The sequence below is a fragment of the Lithobates pipiens genome, unplaced genomic scaffold, assembly GCF_037356315.1.
Source record: "Lithobates pipiens isolate NorthernLeopardFrog02 unplaced genomic scaffold, aLitPip1_a1.2 Scaffold_3, whole genome shotgun sequence".
Lineage (NCBI taxonomy): Eukaryota > Metazoa > Chordata > Amphibia > Anura > Ranidae > Lithobates > Lithobates pipiens.
The window spans coordinates 99,887,552-99,902,731 of NW_027507790.1; the positions used below are offsets into that span (position 1 = coordinate 99,887,552).

The window sequence follows — 15,180 nt, forward strand, 5'->3', positions numbered from 1 at the left end:
CTGCAACACAGCTGTGTTGGGGTGCCATTCAAAATGAATGACAATGCAGCGCACCAAAGAGCATAATGCATTATAGCAACATAAAGATGTTAATCTGGCATAAATTGATCAAACTAAAACGCATGATGAAAAAACTCCATTGAATGTTGCGACCTGTTATTTGGTGCCTCCCAAAGTAGAGGTGAAAGCATATTCCTGTGCCCCAGAGCATGGGGTGTAGGCTTGACCTGATTCCAATCCACAGGGCTAGTAAATGTTAACATGGTAGTAAAGTCTTCATTTTGACTTGTACCTACAGGTAAGCCTATAATAAGGCTTACTTGTAGGTACAGTGAATATCTCCTAAACTTGCACCATTTAAGATATATTTGCACTGCGCCTGCGGCCAGTGACATCACGGGTGCATGCGCTCTGAAGAGACGGCATACCCATGCTGTCCCTTCAGAGCTCCGTGCTGCGGCTGTTACTCCCATGTGAGTGACGTCATTACTACCGCTTTAAGAGGAAATCATTTTGACCAACCCACCGGAACTTAGTCACATGACTAAGCCCCAGTGGGTGGGGCAAAATGCATCAGGGTGTGCGATTTCATAGAGACATGTAGGCTGAGAACGCTCCTTATCGTATATTCACCTGGGCTGGTTGGGAGTAGCGGCCATCCTTTTCTCTTTGCACTGAGTGTTGTTTCATGATGGAGACAGATCTTTTCCCATGACTATAGTATCTCAACCAACTTCTTCCATATAAAGGCTATAAAATACTATTGCAATTTATATAAACTATTATAAGGGAAAACCATGCTAAAAGAAGTCTAAAGAGGGAATCATACAAACAAAAGTTGTCTTGTGGAAAAAACACATGGGGTCCATTTTTATTGGCACTAAAGAGCATATAGCCTGGTACCAGAATTACAGGTGGCCTCCAGCCACAGGGATACCAATCCCTATGCTGTTCTCTGACTCTGGGTGCTTGCAAAAATTTTGTGTGCCCTGCTGTGCAGGAGTGGGGGATCCAAGTTCATCTGCAGTTCCTACAGGGGTATGTTACAATCTCATAGCTGGAAATCAGTATATGCATAAATGTTGAACCCAGCTGTTGGGTTGCTCATCTTTACCAGGCAAGTACAGAGAATGCACATTGATGTTATTGCATAAGCAGCTTTGAAAGTAGCCCTATAACATTTTCAGTACAGGTTCAAGGGGCAATCTTCCTTGCATGCTGACTTAATTCATTAAAATAACAAAATAGTATACAAAGCGGACATAATGGTTGCATGTATTAGATGTATTTCACCTGCTTCTATTATTTTACTCATGGACAGATGCGATGCGTTGATTTGTAATCCTTGTTTATTCCAGTGGTTTGTGAGCTGTTCATGGCGCAGATGCTAGCGGTGGTGTTGAAGGCACGCACAATGTTCTTCCCATTCTTCTGTAACAGCAACACTTGTTCCATTTAATGACTTGCCCAGTGGCAGCGGTATTCCGAGCAGCGCTGTTCAGTTCCCAAAAATGAGCTGTTAATGACTTCCGGAGTGAATCTCTCCTGGGACTGCATTTAATATGCTGCTCATCCATTGCAGGAACAAAGGGCCTTGAACCTTCCCTGAGTAATGTCTACACATGCTAGAAATGGCTATAAAAGTCACAAGTGTAGACCCCACAGGTAAAACTCCCACAACCTGCTGGATAGATGGAGTACAGATGTATGCGGAGTGGATATGGAATCCATTATTCTAAGACTCGCTGGGCGGGAGTGGAGGAGATCAGAAGGAAAACATTAAAAAGAAATTTAATTACAGGCTCAGGATTGACTTGGGCAGATTCATTTACTTGTACATACTGGATGCTTTTTTACAAGCCTGTCTTTTATTTTCCTCTCTCTCTTTACTTTTAAAAGGGCACATTTTGTTCTGATTTGTGTCTGTTTAGTGCGACAGACAACAGTGGCAACATGGAACTAAAGCAGATCCTGAAAATAAAATCTTTTTGACCTGGGCTGTCCTAATAGTTTGCCCTTAGAGGTCACTGTTTTTTTTACTGTCATGGTACTGCCATTTAACCAGAAAAGGCTTATGCTCAGTCTAGCGATGGGGAAAACAGATGGGGGTCAATATATCCTTTATACGTGTCTTGTTCTATCATGTACAAGCACCATACGGAGACTTACATTTAAAGTATATGTGAACCCTTTCCTTGTAAAACAACCCATTACCACTTGAAGACCATTTTTTTTCTTTGGCACTTTTTGTTTACAAGTTTAAATCAGTATTTTTTTGCTCGGAAATTACTTATATCCTCCAAACATACATATATATATATATATATATATATATATATATATATATATATATATATATATTTATATTTATAGTAAATGTACTCCTGTGGCCCTAAAGATAAGTACAGCCAAAAAAGGTTTGGCCATAATTCTCTTTTAAATACTTCAGGTTACTGACCAGTGTACAGATAAGGATTTCTCCTAGCACATTGACTTACCTGATCTGCATACTTATTCAAAGTCAGAGGTTAAGACAGAATCAAAGCCGGTGGTTAGCATAATGGCCAGGCTACAAGCTGCTACTTATTTTCAAAAGGAAACCTAATCTTGGTGGTGTTTTTTTTTCTACTTATACTTCACAGTAGCTTTTCTTCTGTACTGTAAGCAATGCAGCCACAAACTGTCCAGAGCAATCCTGGCTGTCAGTTAAATGATCAAGAACGTATTATTTCTGGCTGCCCAGAAGCCGCACGCACAGGTCAATCTAATATACAGCTCTAGAGAAGTCTGCCTAATTAGGTTTTCCCTGTGTGAGAAAGCTCGCAGGGCACGTTTGTCCTGGATCTCCCTGCATGTCACACAGGAGAAGTAAAGACGGAAAAAAAATCATCAGCAAAGTAAGGCAAGACCAAGGTTTGTGTATTTGCAGTTTATTCTCTGAATATAACAGTAGCTGCACAATGAGGGTTCAAATTGGGAAGTCATCTCAATGCATCTGAAGTTAAGTCTGAAATTATTGATGGGGATGGTCTCCCTGCCAAGCGTGGGCATCCGCAGAACTTTTTCCGGGGGGGGGCATCATTTTAATGCCACCCATGCACTGCCACTTTTCGACAATCTCATGAAAATCTTTCCACTGAAAAGATATATGTGTGTTATATAAGAGATAATTCATCTTCACTTAGTATTGGAAGTTACTACCATGCCCATATAGCCTAGAGAATGTACATCCTTTTACATTGCAATACATCTGTTGTGGCCATATTTTGATCTTCATACTGTCACTGTGTATAGGCTTTTTTCATCAAGATCAAAATATGGCCACAACAGATGTATTGCGATGTAAAAAGATGTACATTCTCTAGGCTATATGGGCATGGTACGCAGCCACCTGAGTAACCTTGCAGACGCCCATGCTTTCAATCCAATACAAAGTGATAAGTGAAGCTGAATTATCTCTTAAACTGTACACATGCATATCTTTCCAGCAAATTGCAATTATAACTCAGCTCAGCTGTCCCACTTTCCAAGCAAAGCAATATATTATTATATATAAAAATGCTCCTCCTGAGTCTTGCTGTTACCTGTGGTTCTTCACTGTGTATTCCTCACTTTTCTGTCTGTGATGATGATCCCCTAGAACTGGCAGGCGGCAGCGTATAACTGACTCTGACTCGGCCATTTGAGTGGGCGCGCCAGCTGGATATACACAACACAAGCAGGCTGGCAGCCAATGACTGGAGCAGAGCGGCTGAGGCGAGCATCGCATTGGATGATAGGGCTGGGGTGAAGGGGGCACATCCGATGATAGGTGCTAGAGTCTCTGAGACACAGAGAGCAGCCAGCGGACTCGGAAAAAAGTCTGCAGCATGGCGGCGATCGCGGCGGACCCTGCTGGCTGCTGCAAGACCTTAACGATTCCAGGGGGGGCACTTGACCCCCCCCTTGCCCCCTCCTGCAGACACCCATGTTGCCAGGTGCTACTACATTCTGTGCAATGGTGTGTTTTATGTACACAGAGGTTTTAGCAAGGCTTAACTTTGAAACAGGTTGTAACTAGGGCTGCACCAATCTAGTTTTTTTTGGGGAGGGACAAGTACAAATACTTTTGGTCAAGTACTCGCCGAGACCGAATACTGATACTTTGCCGTGAGATTTGCATCCATACAAAATGTCTGAATCAAATGCAGTTTCCCCGCCGCTCCTGTGTGCTCCCAGGCTTGTCAAAGTGATTTCAGCACATGAGTGGTGCAGGAAACCGCATGCAAATTGCATGCGATTCTTTGCACTACTTTGCACAAATGTTTTCTATGTGCCCTGTTCACAATGCATAGAAGCCCGGAGGTGTGGTGCAGGGAGCTGCGATAAAATATAGACATGCTGCATTTTATCACACAGCTCACAGGTAGGCACTACGTCAGCACATTGCATCATGCTGCTATGCGGTAACATGAATAAACTGTCACTTTGTGCACTTCACATAAAGTTGATAAAAAAAGGGGGATGCACCGATCCCCCTACCAGCCAAAATTGACAGCTGCCCATACACTTATCCACTCAGGTTGACTCAAATCTGGGGAAAAAAATCTATTCAAGTATGTATTGTTAAAGAGGAAGTAAACCCTGATGGGTGTTACTTCCTCTTTCATTCCCTGCAAAGGCAAAGCATAATGGACAACTATGCATCGCATAGTAGCCCATTATGTGTCACTTACCTGACACAGGAGCCAGCGATGTCACTGCTGTCCCCTGTAGTCCGGCGCATCCATCTTTTCGGTGGGGTCTCGCAGCTCCGCCGCTGTCATTCGGCGGAGCCGGGATGGCGTCACTCCCGCGCATGCGCACGGGAGCCGACACGCGCGTTGGAAATGCCGCGCTCAGTGCGCCTGCGCCGTAGACAGCGGTGCCTGTCTTCGGGCAAATATCTCCTAAACCGTGTAGGTTTAGGAGATATTTCTTGGACCTACAGGTAAGCCTTAATCTAGGCTTACCTGTAGGTCAAAGTGGTTCGTAAGGGTTTACAACCACTTTAACTCAAAAAAGTACCTTCTACTGTATTGCTGTCCTTCAAATCTCTAAATTCTATTTTTTTATTTTTTTTGCTGCTGTGATTTGATGTCCTGTTAGAGGGTGGCTACGATCATTCTTTATGGTTCTGCTGTATGTAGAAACGTAGCCAAGCTATTGGCTAAGTAAGACAGTAGCATGGCCAAATTAGACAGAATATAGGCCGCATGAGTGAGATCATTCCTAGCACCCAATTTTGACCGATGACTCCTCTATCTGTAACATGCCCGATGGCTGTAGGTGGGATATTATCACCGGACCATGATACCCACCTTCCATCCTTCCTCCCACATCCTTTACCTCCCTAGGTCTTATTCTTTTCACTGTTACTTTCCTTTCCCTAGAAATATGTGACACCACTTTGTAATACAATCACAACACAGTCCATTCCATGTGCACTATATTGCCAAAAGTATTGGGACGCCTGCCTTTACACACACACATGAACTTTATAAGCATCCCAGTCTTAGTTCGTATGGTTCAATATTGAGTTGGCCCACCGTTTTCAGCTATAACAGCTTCAACTCTTCTGTGAAGGCTGTCCTCAAGGTTTAGGAGTGTGTCTATGGGAATGTTTGGCCATTCTTCTAGAAGCTCTTTTTTGAGGTCAGGCACTGATGTGGATGAGATGGCCTGGCTCACAGTCTCTGCTCTAGTTCATCCCAAAGGTGTTCTATCAGGTTGAGATGCAGGCCAGTCAAGTTCCTTGACCCCAAAACTCGCTCATCCATGTCTTTCTGGACCTTGCTTTGTGCACTGGTCCAAATCGTTTGGTGGAGGGGGGGGGATTATGGTGTGGGGTTGTTTTTCAGGGGTTTGGCTTGGCCTCTTAATTCCAGTGAAGGGAACTATTAAGGCATCAGCATGCCAAGACATTTTGGACAATTTCATGCTCAACTTTGTGGGAACAATTTGGGGATGGCCCTTCCTGTTTCAACATGACTGCACACCAGTGCACAAACAAGGTCCATAGAAACATAGATGAGCGAGTTTGAGGTGGAGGAACTTGACTGGCCTGCACACAGTCCTGGCCTCAACCCGATAGAACACCTTTAGGATGAATTAAGACTGCAAGCCAGGTCTTCTCGTCGACATCAGTGCCTGACCTCACATATGCACTTCTAGAAGAATGATCAAACATTCTCATATAGACACACCCTTAAACCACGTGGACAGCCTTCCCAGAAGAGTTGAAGCTATTAAAGCTGCAAAGAATGGGCCAACCCAATATTGGACCCTACAGACTAAGACTGAGATGCCATTAAAGTTCATGCGCTGCCCCGCTGCTGTTATTACTATTAATCCTACTTGGCACTGTAATTTGAATGTAATGGTTCTGCTTGATGCTTGTAAATGTTATATAATATTCAATTAATCGTGGCATTTACTTTTGTTTTGTGGAAATTCAAAGAAAACTTTTAGAAAAAAAAGTACCAAACATACTCTAAACATTTCAAATACATTCCAAAATTCATAAAAAAAATTTGGTGTCTTGGTAAGAGTTTAGAAATTATTCATGTAATTTCTTTCATTGTCAAATTACATTAGATATAATTCATTCATTCAATTATTTTAAATCATCATTCAATTGTGGAGTTGGACATACAATGAGACTAATTGGGCCCAAATGTCTGTAGTGATATTACCCTTCCTAATATTTTATTATTTCTGCTCTCACATTGGGTGCAACGTCTCTTTTCTCGAAACAGAAGGATATATTTCTATTATGTCTTTCAAGTATTTGTGTCGCTTGTTCTGAAATAACCTCTTGGCTTTGCTCTTCCGCAGAACAATAGATTATGCACTGTGGTTGCTGGAACAATTATCAGAAACAGTTCTTATCTAGATTGCACTGTGGGCTTCAGATCCAATGGAAAGCGATGCTTTTCAAAACAACTAAAAAGCTGCATAGCCCTTGATTGGAAATAATAGTAACCTAGGGGAAATGTGTAGATTGCAGTACCTTTGTTGGTTTCATTCTTATCCACAGTGTACATGAATGTTATAAAAAAAATTTATAAGAAAAAAGTTATAAAAAATATGTAAGAGCTTTCCGGAGTTTTTAACGTTTTTTTTTTTTTTTTACAAACCTTTTTAAATGTCTGTACATTTTGTCTTGTCTGCTTTCTACTTGTACATCACTACTTCTGTTACTCAGCCTATTGTTTTCTGTTCTTTCCTGGTTTTAACACTTATAAGAGTTTACTTACAAAGTTATTCAACGGGGTTCCTAAATAGAAAGTTAAAGTCCATCTAAACCCAAAAACAAACATTTTAAATATTGTTAATTACCAATTCTTTGGCGGCATTCATATTCATTTTTTCTGAGGTTTTTCCTTTATTTTCACCTGGTGATCCTGACAGTAAGACAATGGGGAAGATTTACTAAAACTGGACCACTCAAAATCTGGTGCAGCTGTGTATGGTAGCCAATCAGCATGTAATTGAATGTTTTTCAATAAGGCTTTGACAATAAAACCTAGAAGCTGATTGGTTTCTATGCAGAGCGGCACCAGATTTTTCATGCTCCAGATTTAGTAAATCTCCACCATGTGTCCTAGTGCTCACACAATTTTTGCAATGGTATATTTAACAGACCAAAAAAGAGCAAATAATGGAAGTTCATTATTTGAGTATATATGCACTTTAATTGCACACGTTCATGCTTGTTATCACAACAAAATCTAAAGGTATGACTAAAGTTATTCTGTTTAGTAAGATGGAGGGGGTTTGTTTGGTTAGAGACTTTAAGGGAGCTATGGCATGGTAAGGTCACATATTTCCATCCCTAGGGACTTTAAATGAAATCATGGCTTGGTAAAGTTAGTCTATAATGTATATCTATACATTCAGACCTTTTGGCATCCGACAAAGCACAACTGATCTTCAAAGGATATGTATTAGGTTCCCCCTCTCGCCAGCACCTCCCCAAATGCTTATACTCACCTGGCCACTTTCCTGCTAGATCCATGCTGTGCAGCCTAAGGGGAGCCACACAGTGGCCACTACAAACTCTTGTAGCCCTTTGCTTCTTCTGAATATCCACAGGAAGGTTATATTCACACCTATGGAGAGGCCATCTATCATTGGGATGCAATATGAACAACCTCATAACTCCCAACTGTCCCTGATTTCGAAGAACTGTCCCTGATTTGGAATAAAGTCCCTCTGTTTCTAATTCCTCCTGATTTGTCCCTCATTTTGGTCTGGTTTATATAGTTGTATATAAAATGCACTTTTTATCTATCAAAAAGATATTTCATCTTATTTCTAAATTGCTACATTTGTAAATTCCAAAAGCCAATATAAAGGAATAGTAGTGGTAAAAAAAAGCACTTGTGGGTTTCACCAATCTTGTTTTTCGGTACAATTCTCCTTTAAGGGGGTGTAGCAATGGGGTGTGTCCTATGTCTGCATACTTTTGCTGATAGGTGTCCCTCATTCCCATCTCAAAAAGTTTGGGGGTATGAAACCTTTCTATAGGAATGAATGAGAATTTTTTTCCACACATGCATAGAAGTAAGAATAGAAAAATGGAGTAACCCCCAACGGTACTGATGGGACTTTAAAGGCAATTGAATTGAAAGAAGATATCTTTCTTTCACTTCAGTTGCCTTTAAAGTCCCATCAGTACCTTTGTGAACCCAAAAAATGCAGTAGGTGGGTCCCATTTTAGTACTCGTAAGCAAAACTTTTTAGAGTATCAATTCTGGGACAGCTTTAAAATGTAAAACCTTGCCTACTTTTTTAAAATCACTAAATGTCCCTTTTTTTTAAGTTAAAACAAGTTACTATTTAAGAAATATTTGTGACCTATTTAAGAACTATTTTTTAGGTGAGAAACTGCTATAGTTTACTGTTTGGATAAATGTATATTTAATATACTTTATGTATTAATCATTTAAAGATACATTTTAAGTTGTACATTTCAAATTTCAACTACTTGTGGACCATGCTAAGGGCTCTAAGGGTTCATGTTGATGGATGCAGGTCAGAAAAATTCTATTGGCTTTACCGAACAGTACACATGGCAGTTCAGAAGCTGCGTTTGCCATACTTTGCGTTGCACTGGATTTCTTTGGACACATCGGGGTTGATTTACTAAAAGCAAATAGACTGTACACTTTTACAAGTGCAGTTGCTCTAGAGTTTAATAAGTCAAGTAAAGCTTCACTTTTCAAAGAACACCCAATCACATGCAAGGAAAAACAGCATTTTTGCTTGCACATGATTGGATGATGGAAGTCAGCAGAGCTCCCCCTCATTTACTAAGCTCTGGAGCAACTGCACTTACTGAGTAGTAGTGCCCCCATCATGTCCCACTGAGGTGCATTTAAAGTGCAGGCGAAGCCATTAAAACACTTGGATCTGCGTTTGAATAGTAAACACACCATTTGAAAAGAATGTTTGTCATGCTTATGTATGAAAAATGTAATAAAGTCAAAATTTCCTATTTCTGATAACAACCCAAAAGCTTTCAACTGTCATTTCACATTGAGCAAAATTGTTTCAAATTTGTGCAAAATTTAAGTTGAAATTGTTATTCTTATTGGTTTCTGTGGACAGCAAGAATTTTCCTGTTAGCACGCTTTCATGCATAGACCCAGTAGTTGTGATCGACATGCAGAAAGCTCATAGATGACCACTGTGCCTTTTTGACCAGAACAGTCCCAGGTCCTAAAGATGTGTATTTAGAAATTACTTTATTATTCACTGACAAGCACAGCACAATATACACACATTATATCTCTAACATTATGCTATATTTATTTATTAGAATGCTACACTGTGAATGGGGCTGATTACCGAGGGACACAGAGTGAGACATCCTTGGACTGTGGGAAGCCTTGCCTCTACTGGAACGAGACCTTTCAGCATCCATACAACACTTTGAAATACCCCAATGGAGATGGAGGTTTGGGAGATCACAATTACTGCAGGTATGAATGCAGCTTATTCTATGTCATATTTATAAAGTAGGTGTTTTCCTGCTCTGTATTATTGAAGTAGCATACATAAAAAGTGCTGAGAACCAATGTAACCCACATTACAGCTGAGCACTTACCTAAGCTAAAGGTATAGTTAGCGGTGGTCTGCTAAAACACTGCAGGCTAAATTCTTCAATTTCGTTTCATAAAATGGTATCTTTGAAATTACATTTTCCCCACTAGTGGAAAGCTGTGGATCAAAGGGAGACTCTCTGTCTTGGAACCTGTAGTACTGCAAAGGAGCCCATCTGGGAAACTCAGTAGGGCTACCTTTTCTGGTCTCCTCTTTGGCTCCAGATACCATGTAGCTGATGGTGGCGATGAGAAGATGGGCTGGCACACGTGGGTCAATGAGTGATGGGCAGTGCCAGATTTAGACCTTGAGGGGCCTGGGGCACTTCAAGTTGGAGGGTCCCTCTACATAGAAATAATTTATATGACAATAAAAAAGTGAATTGAAAAGAATGATAAACTCCACACCTGTCCTGAATTTTACCAATCTTGTAATTTTGGGTAAAATTTGCTAATAACCTTTTACCCTATTCAAGATCTGGGAGTGTCGGATTCACCAATCAGGGTCAAGTGAGGGGAGTGAGCTTCCCTCATGTTTTTCACTGTGATAAATCAATGCTGGTTATTAACTTCACTCCCACATGATGGGGTTGGGACTGTTGCCTGGCACTTTCCAACATTTTTTCAAACTTTTCCCTTGTCCCACCCACTTGTCTCTTGTAAACTAGGCAATAAATTCCGTAACACAGTCATGTTAAAACAAACATCTTGAAAGTCAAATAATATAAGAAGTTGAAATGTAAAACATCTGCCAAAAGCCCTTATCTCTTTCTTTGCCTCTGAAGTCAAGCTTAACTGCGCCGTATCCTAACACCCACACACACTTTATACATTTTTTTAATACTAAAACTAATCTTATAATTATTTTTTTTTTTAATAAGGGCTCTTTCACACATGTCCGTGTATGGAGCCCGCTCTGCTCAGTGGGGCATCGCTCTGTCGTTCCCCGCTGAGCAGGAAGATGACAGGTCTGTCTCTAGCAGGGGGGCCCCTCTGGTAGGGGGGCCCGAGGCAATTGCCTCTTTAAATATGACACTGATCATGGGTACAGAAATTACTAGGAAGAAAGATGGGCTTGGAATTTGTCAAAAGATTTCAAGCACAAGGCTAAGGGGTTATTACATAAACAGTGTTCATTATTAAAGTGATTGTAAATGCTGAAGGTTTTTTACCTTCATGCAATCTATGCATGAAAGTAACAAATCGTTTGTATGCTGCTCCCTCCACAGCCCTCCCAATACTCACCTGAGTTCCCTCTCTATCCAGCAATGTGCAAGGGAGTGTCCCTGATCTCTCTCATTTCCTGAGCCATTGGCTCCCACTGCTGTAAACCACAGGCAGTGAGCTAATGAGGAGAGAGTGGGGGCAGGGCCAAGCCACGGCTCTATGTACTTATAGACTCATAGGGCTCAGGAGTGAGCACGCACCAGTGCCCCCATAGCAAGTGGCTTGCTATTGGGGGCACTAGTCAAGGGAGAGGAGTGCCGGCGGGGGACCTGAGAAGAGGACAGGTGCTGCTCTGTGCAAAACCATTGCAAAGAGCAAGTACGTATGACATGTTTGTTATTAAAATAAAAAACAAAGCTATAATATCACTTTAAGCACAACACCAGTGCCCTCTTTAATAGGTATCTGCACCTGAATTGGTTCCTTATAACCCTTCATTTTTACCACATTGGTGTGACCACAGTCCAAAGAGGGTATGCAAGTATTGTACAGGCTTAGGACAACGAAAGTGGGAGCAGTCAGGTCCCAACTGTCAGGCCGCGTACACACGCGCGGACTGTTGGCCCAACTTTGTCCGTCCAACAGTTTGAGCGAACAGTCCGCTCAAACTTAGCATGGACGGACATGGCCACACACGACGGACGAACAGTTTGCTGAAACCGTGCGCGATGACGTGAACGGCACGTACGACGGGACGAAAAATACGACGTCCTATACACTGCAATGCAACCTTCCGACGTGGAAATCCTTTCTGAGCATGCGCGAGACTTAGTTGGCCGAACAAGCCTACACACGAGCGAACAGTCCGCTGAAACCTTGTTTCAGCGGACAGTTTTTCGGAATTTCCGTAAGACCTTGTTCGGCCAACTGTCCGCTGAAACTGTCCGCTGAAGCCCCACACACGAGCGGACTGTCCGCCCAAACACTGTTCAGCGGACAAGGTTGGGCGAACAGTCCGCGCGTGTGTACGCGGCCTTAGTCTATGAAATTGAGAATGGGAGTAAGAATCTGAACTTATCTGGTCAGATGACAGGGTATCGTTAACTAGACTTTTTAACTTATGCCCCATGTAACAGTCTGTAACCCAGTGTTCTAATATTACCAAAGCTGGTATATGCAATATGAGAAGCTGCCATTAGTCCTTCACTTGCAAGATCACCCTTGTTCCATGAACAGTGTACCAGTCCATTCCTTCTGGTGCCAGGCAATGCTGATTGATTTCCAAATACCAAATGAAAGCTGCTTGCATCACTAATCAGGACTGGAGTCCGCCGAGACATATTGCTGTATGGCAGAGGCAAACCATTGCGCACAGTGTTACTGCCAATAAAATGAATAATAAAAAAGAATAATGTTGCTGCTGTTTTATCACAGGACCTAGTTTCTTCCTAGACATCGCCTGGATTATTTGCTGTAATGGCTGTGTGGCTGTGTATGTGCCTGCAGAGCTGGCAACTGCAATTGGCAAACACAAAGCTGCCAACTGAGCAGCAGGAAAAAAGTTATATTTTTAGATTACATCTTGGCATCTAACACTGACTACAACATTATATGACAGTGTGAACTTGTACAGACAGAGAAACAGAGTTATTCTACTTGTATGTTTTTGGCCTAAGCTCTGGTGCCCAGTATGTGGTCCAGATTACCTGAATAATACAGCCTGCAGCTTTCCAGTGGTATAGATATCAGTCATTAACATAGCCTATGTGCTCAAGATTAAAAAATGCTTTTTGTTTTTAAAACCTGTGAAGTTTATATCCTTATCTATGACATATTATTGAGCCATCATACAAGTGTAGTATATGGTACTTGGGTAATTTCAATGATATGTGTGTATGTGTGTGTGTAATTGGCTATCATAGTGGAGTACATTGGAGAGGGATGTTCTATACTCTACCAAGAGAGCTAGGAACTATGTAACTCACTACAGTTAGCACAGGCAGGGAGCACGTAAAAGTATCATTTCAAAAGCTTTCTGTCTAGATCAACAGGAATTTTTGCTTTGAATTGAACAGGTAAACCAAAACCCTTTCAATTATATATTTATGTAGCACCCTCTAGCTAGGTGCTAGTGTACATAGTTGTTAGTGTATGTAAATTGGCCTGGCTAACAGCCAGGCCTGGGTTGAATCAGGGTCAGGGATGAGGGACTCAGCAAGGTTAGATGACTCATCATGCAGCACCTCCTGCTCTCTGGAACCTTGGAGAAGCTTCCAGAAGTAGAGGGTGGAGTCTAGGGGGAGCTTCTTGGAGTATTGATGAGGGTCCCAGCCAATCCCCAGCAAAGTGGGCTGACAGAGGGCAAGCACCTCTTAAATACTCTTGGGTCATCCCAGCAGGGGCAGTCAGGTAGAAGATGGAGAAGGTGTGCAGAGGAGGCAGAGGAGGCTGTGGGTGGCCTTTGAGGGTGCCCCCTTGGGGGGTGACCTCGGGCCTGGCGCTGTATGGACCCTCTACAATACACAAAGGATATCTTTCCTGGAGCAAGTGTGAGGACAGCAGAAACAGGTCAGCAAATCCAGGAGTACTCCAGGAGAAGTCAGCCGGGTGGGCTGGTTGGTGTGCAGTCTGGGGGGACTGTAGGAAGAGTGTCAGTCAGTCTGGGAGGACTAAGGAGAAGTACCCAGGAGGACTAGTGAAAAGGGCAGCTGCAGCCAGTTGCTAAAAGGTGGTGTTGGGATCAGTAGCCACAGAGATGTAAGCTGGACACTGGACTTTGCTACACAACCAAAGGGCCTGGGATCCCTGCCTGTAAAGGGTTCTTGCTTTAATCTGGCTGAGTGCTTTGCCAGATTTAATAAAAGTGTTCCAGCTGAGTCTGTTTTTGCAAACAAGTGAAGTGCTGAAGGAAGAGAATGAATGTATATAGCTGTATATAGGAAGAGTTGTCCCTGAAGAGTTTAATGAAGTCAAGGTGGCATCCCATAATACCCCTACCCCCCATCCAAGTTTTATACCCTCAATAATATACAAAAATAAACCAAAGTGCTGGACTGTTTCCTGACTTAAAGCGGGAGTTCCGCCGTTATTTTTTTTTTTTTTAAGTCAGCAGCTACAAATACTGCAGCTGCTGACTTTTAAAATAAGGACCCTTACCCGCCCAGCGCGCCCGCGATGTCGGCACCCGAAGCAGATCTCTCTCGATCGGCTCTCGGGTGCTGCCGCCGCCATCTTGGGTTTAGGAATCAGGAAGTGGAGCCTTGCGGCTTCACTTCCCGGTTCCCTACTGCGCATGTGCGAATCGCGCTGCGCAATAAGGATGGTCCCCGCTGTCTCTGGGATCCGTGTGTTTCCCAGCAGACAGCGGAGAGAGGAGAATGGAAGGTCCGAACGTACAGGCAGAGGTGATCTGACCTCTCGTGTGAAAGGGGCCTATCTCTTAGGCCCCATTCACTCCTGAGCGTAGCAGTTTTGCACATTTTTCTGGCATCTATCCATGCAGCGTTTCCCAGCGTTTTTGAGCTTTGGTGTTTTTTTTATTAGCCAATAAGAAAAATTATCATCTTTTTCTTTTGTTGCTGTGTTATTCGTTTTTTTCATCTGCTTCCTGGGTGAATATTCTTCTTCCGGTTCATCATTGTTCAGTTTTGGGTTATGTACAGTCACCTATGTGATCATGGGGACAATTTTTGGAATACACCAGAATGTCCATAAAAAGGTTAGTCAAACTTCTTTGGATTCATGATGTTTGACATTATTCCTTTCATATCATGTCCACTAAAACAACACATTTGGTATTTTTACTCACAGCTTTGATGAGTTACTGGGTTTACACAGTAGTAGGTTGCAATGACTGGACACACATTTCTGTAACAGTATACCCCCT

At 42.3% G+C, this 15,180-nt stretch overlaps 1 protein-coding gene across 1 annotated transcript in view; it reads left to right on the forward strand.

Moving 5' to 3' along the window:
- Window positions 1-15,180, forward strand: part of KREMEN1 (kringle containing transmembrane protein 1) — a 234,155-nt gene that overhangs the window by 81,723 nt on the left and 137,252 nt on the right. Inside the window, exon 2 of the mRNA XM_077462082.1 lies at window positions 9,845-10,007. Coding sequence (XP_077318208.1) covers window positions 9,845-10,007 — 163 coding nt within the window. The remainder of the gene's footprint in view (window positions 1-9,844; window positions 10,008-15,180) is intronic.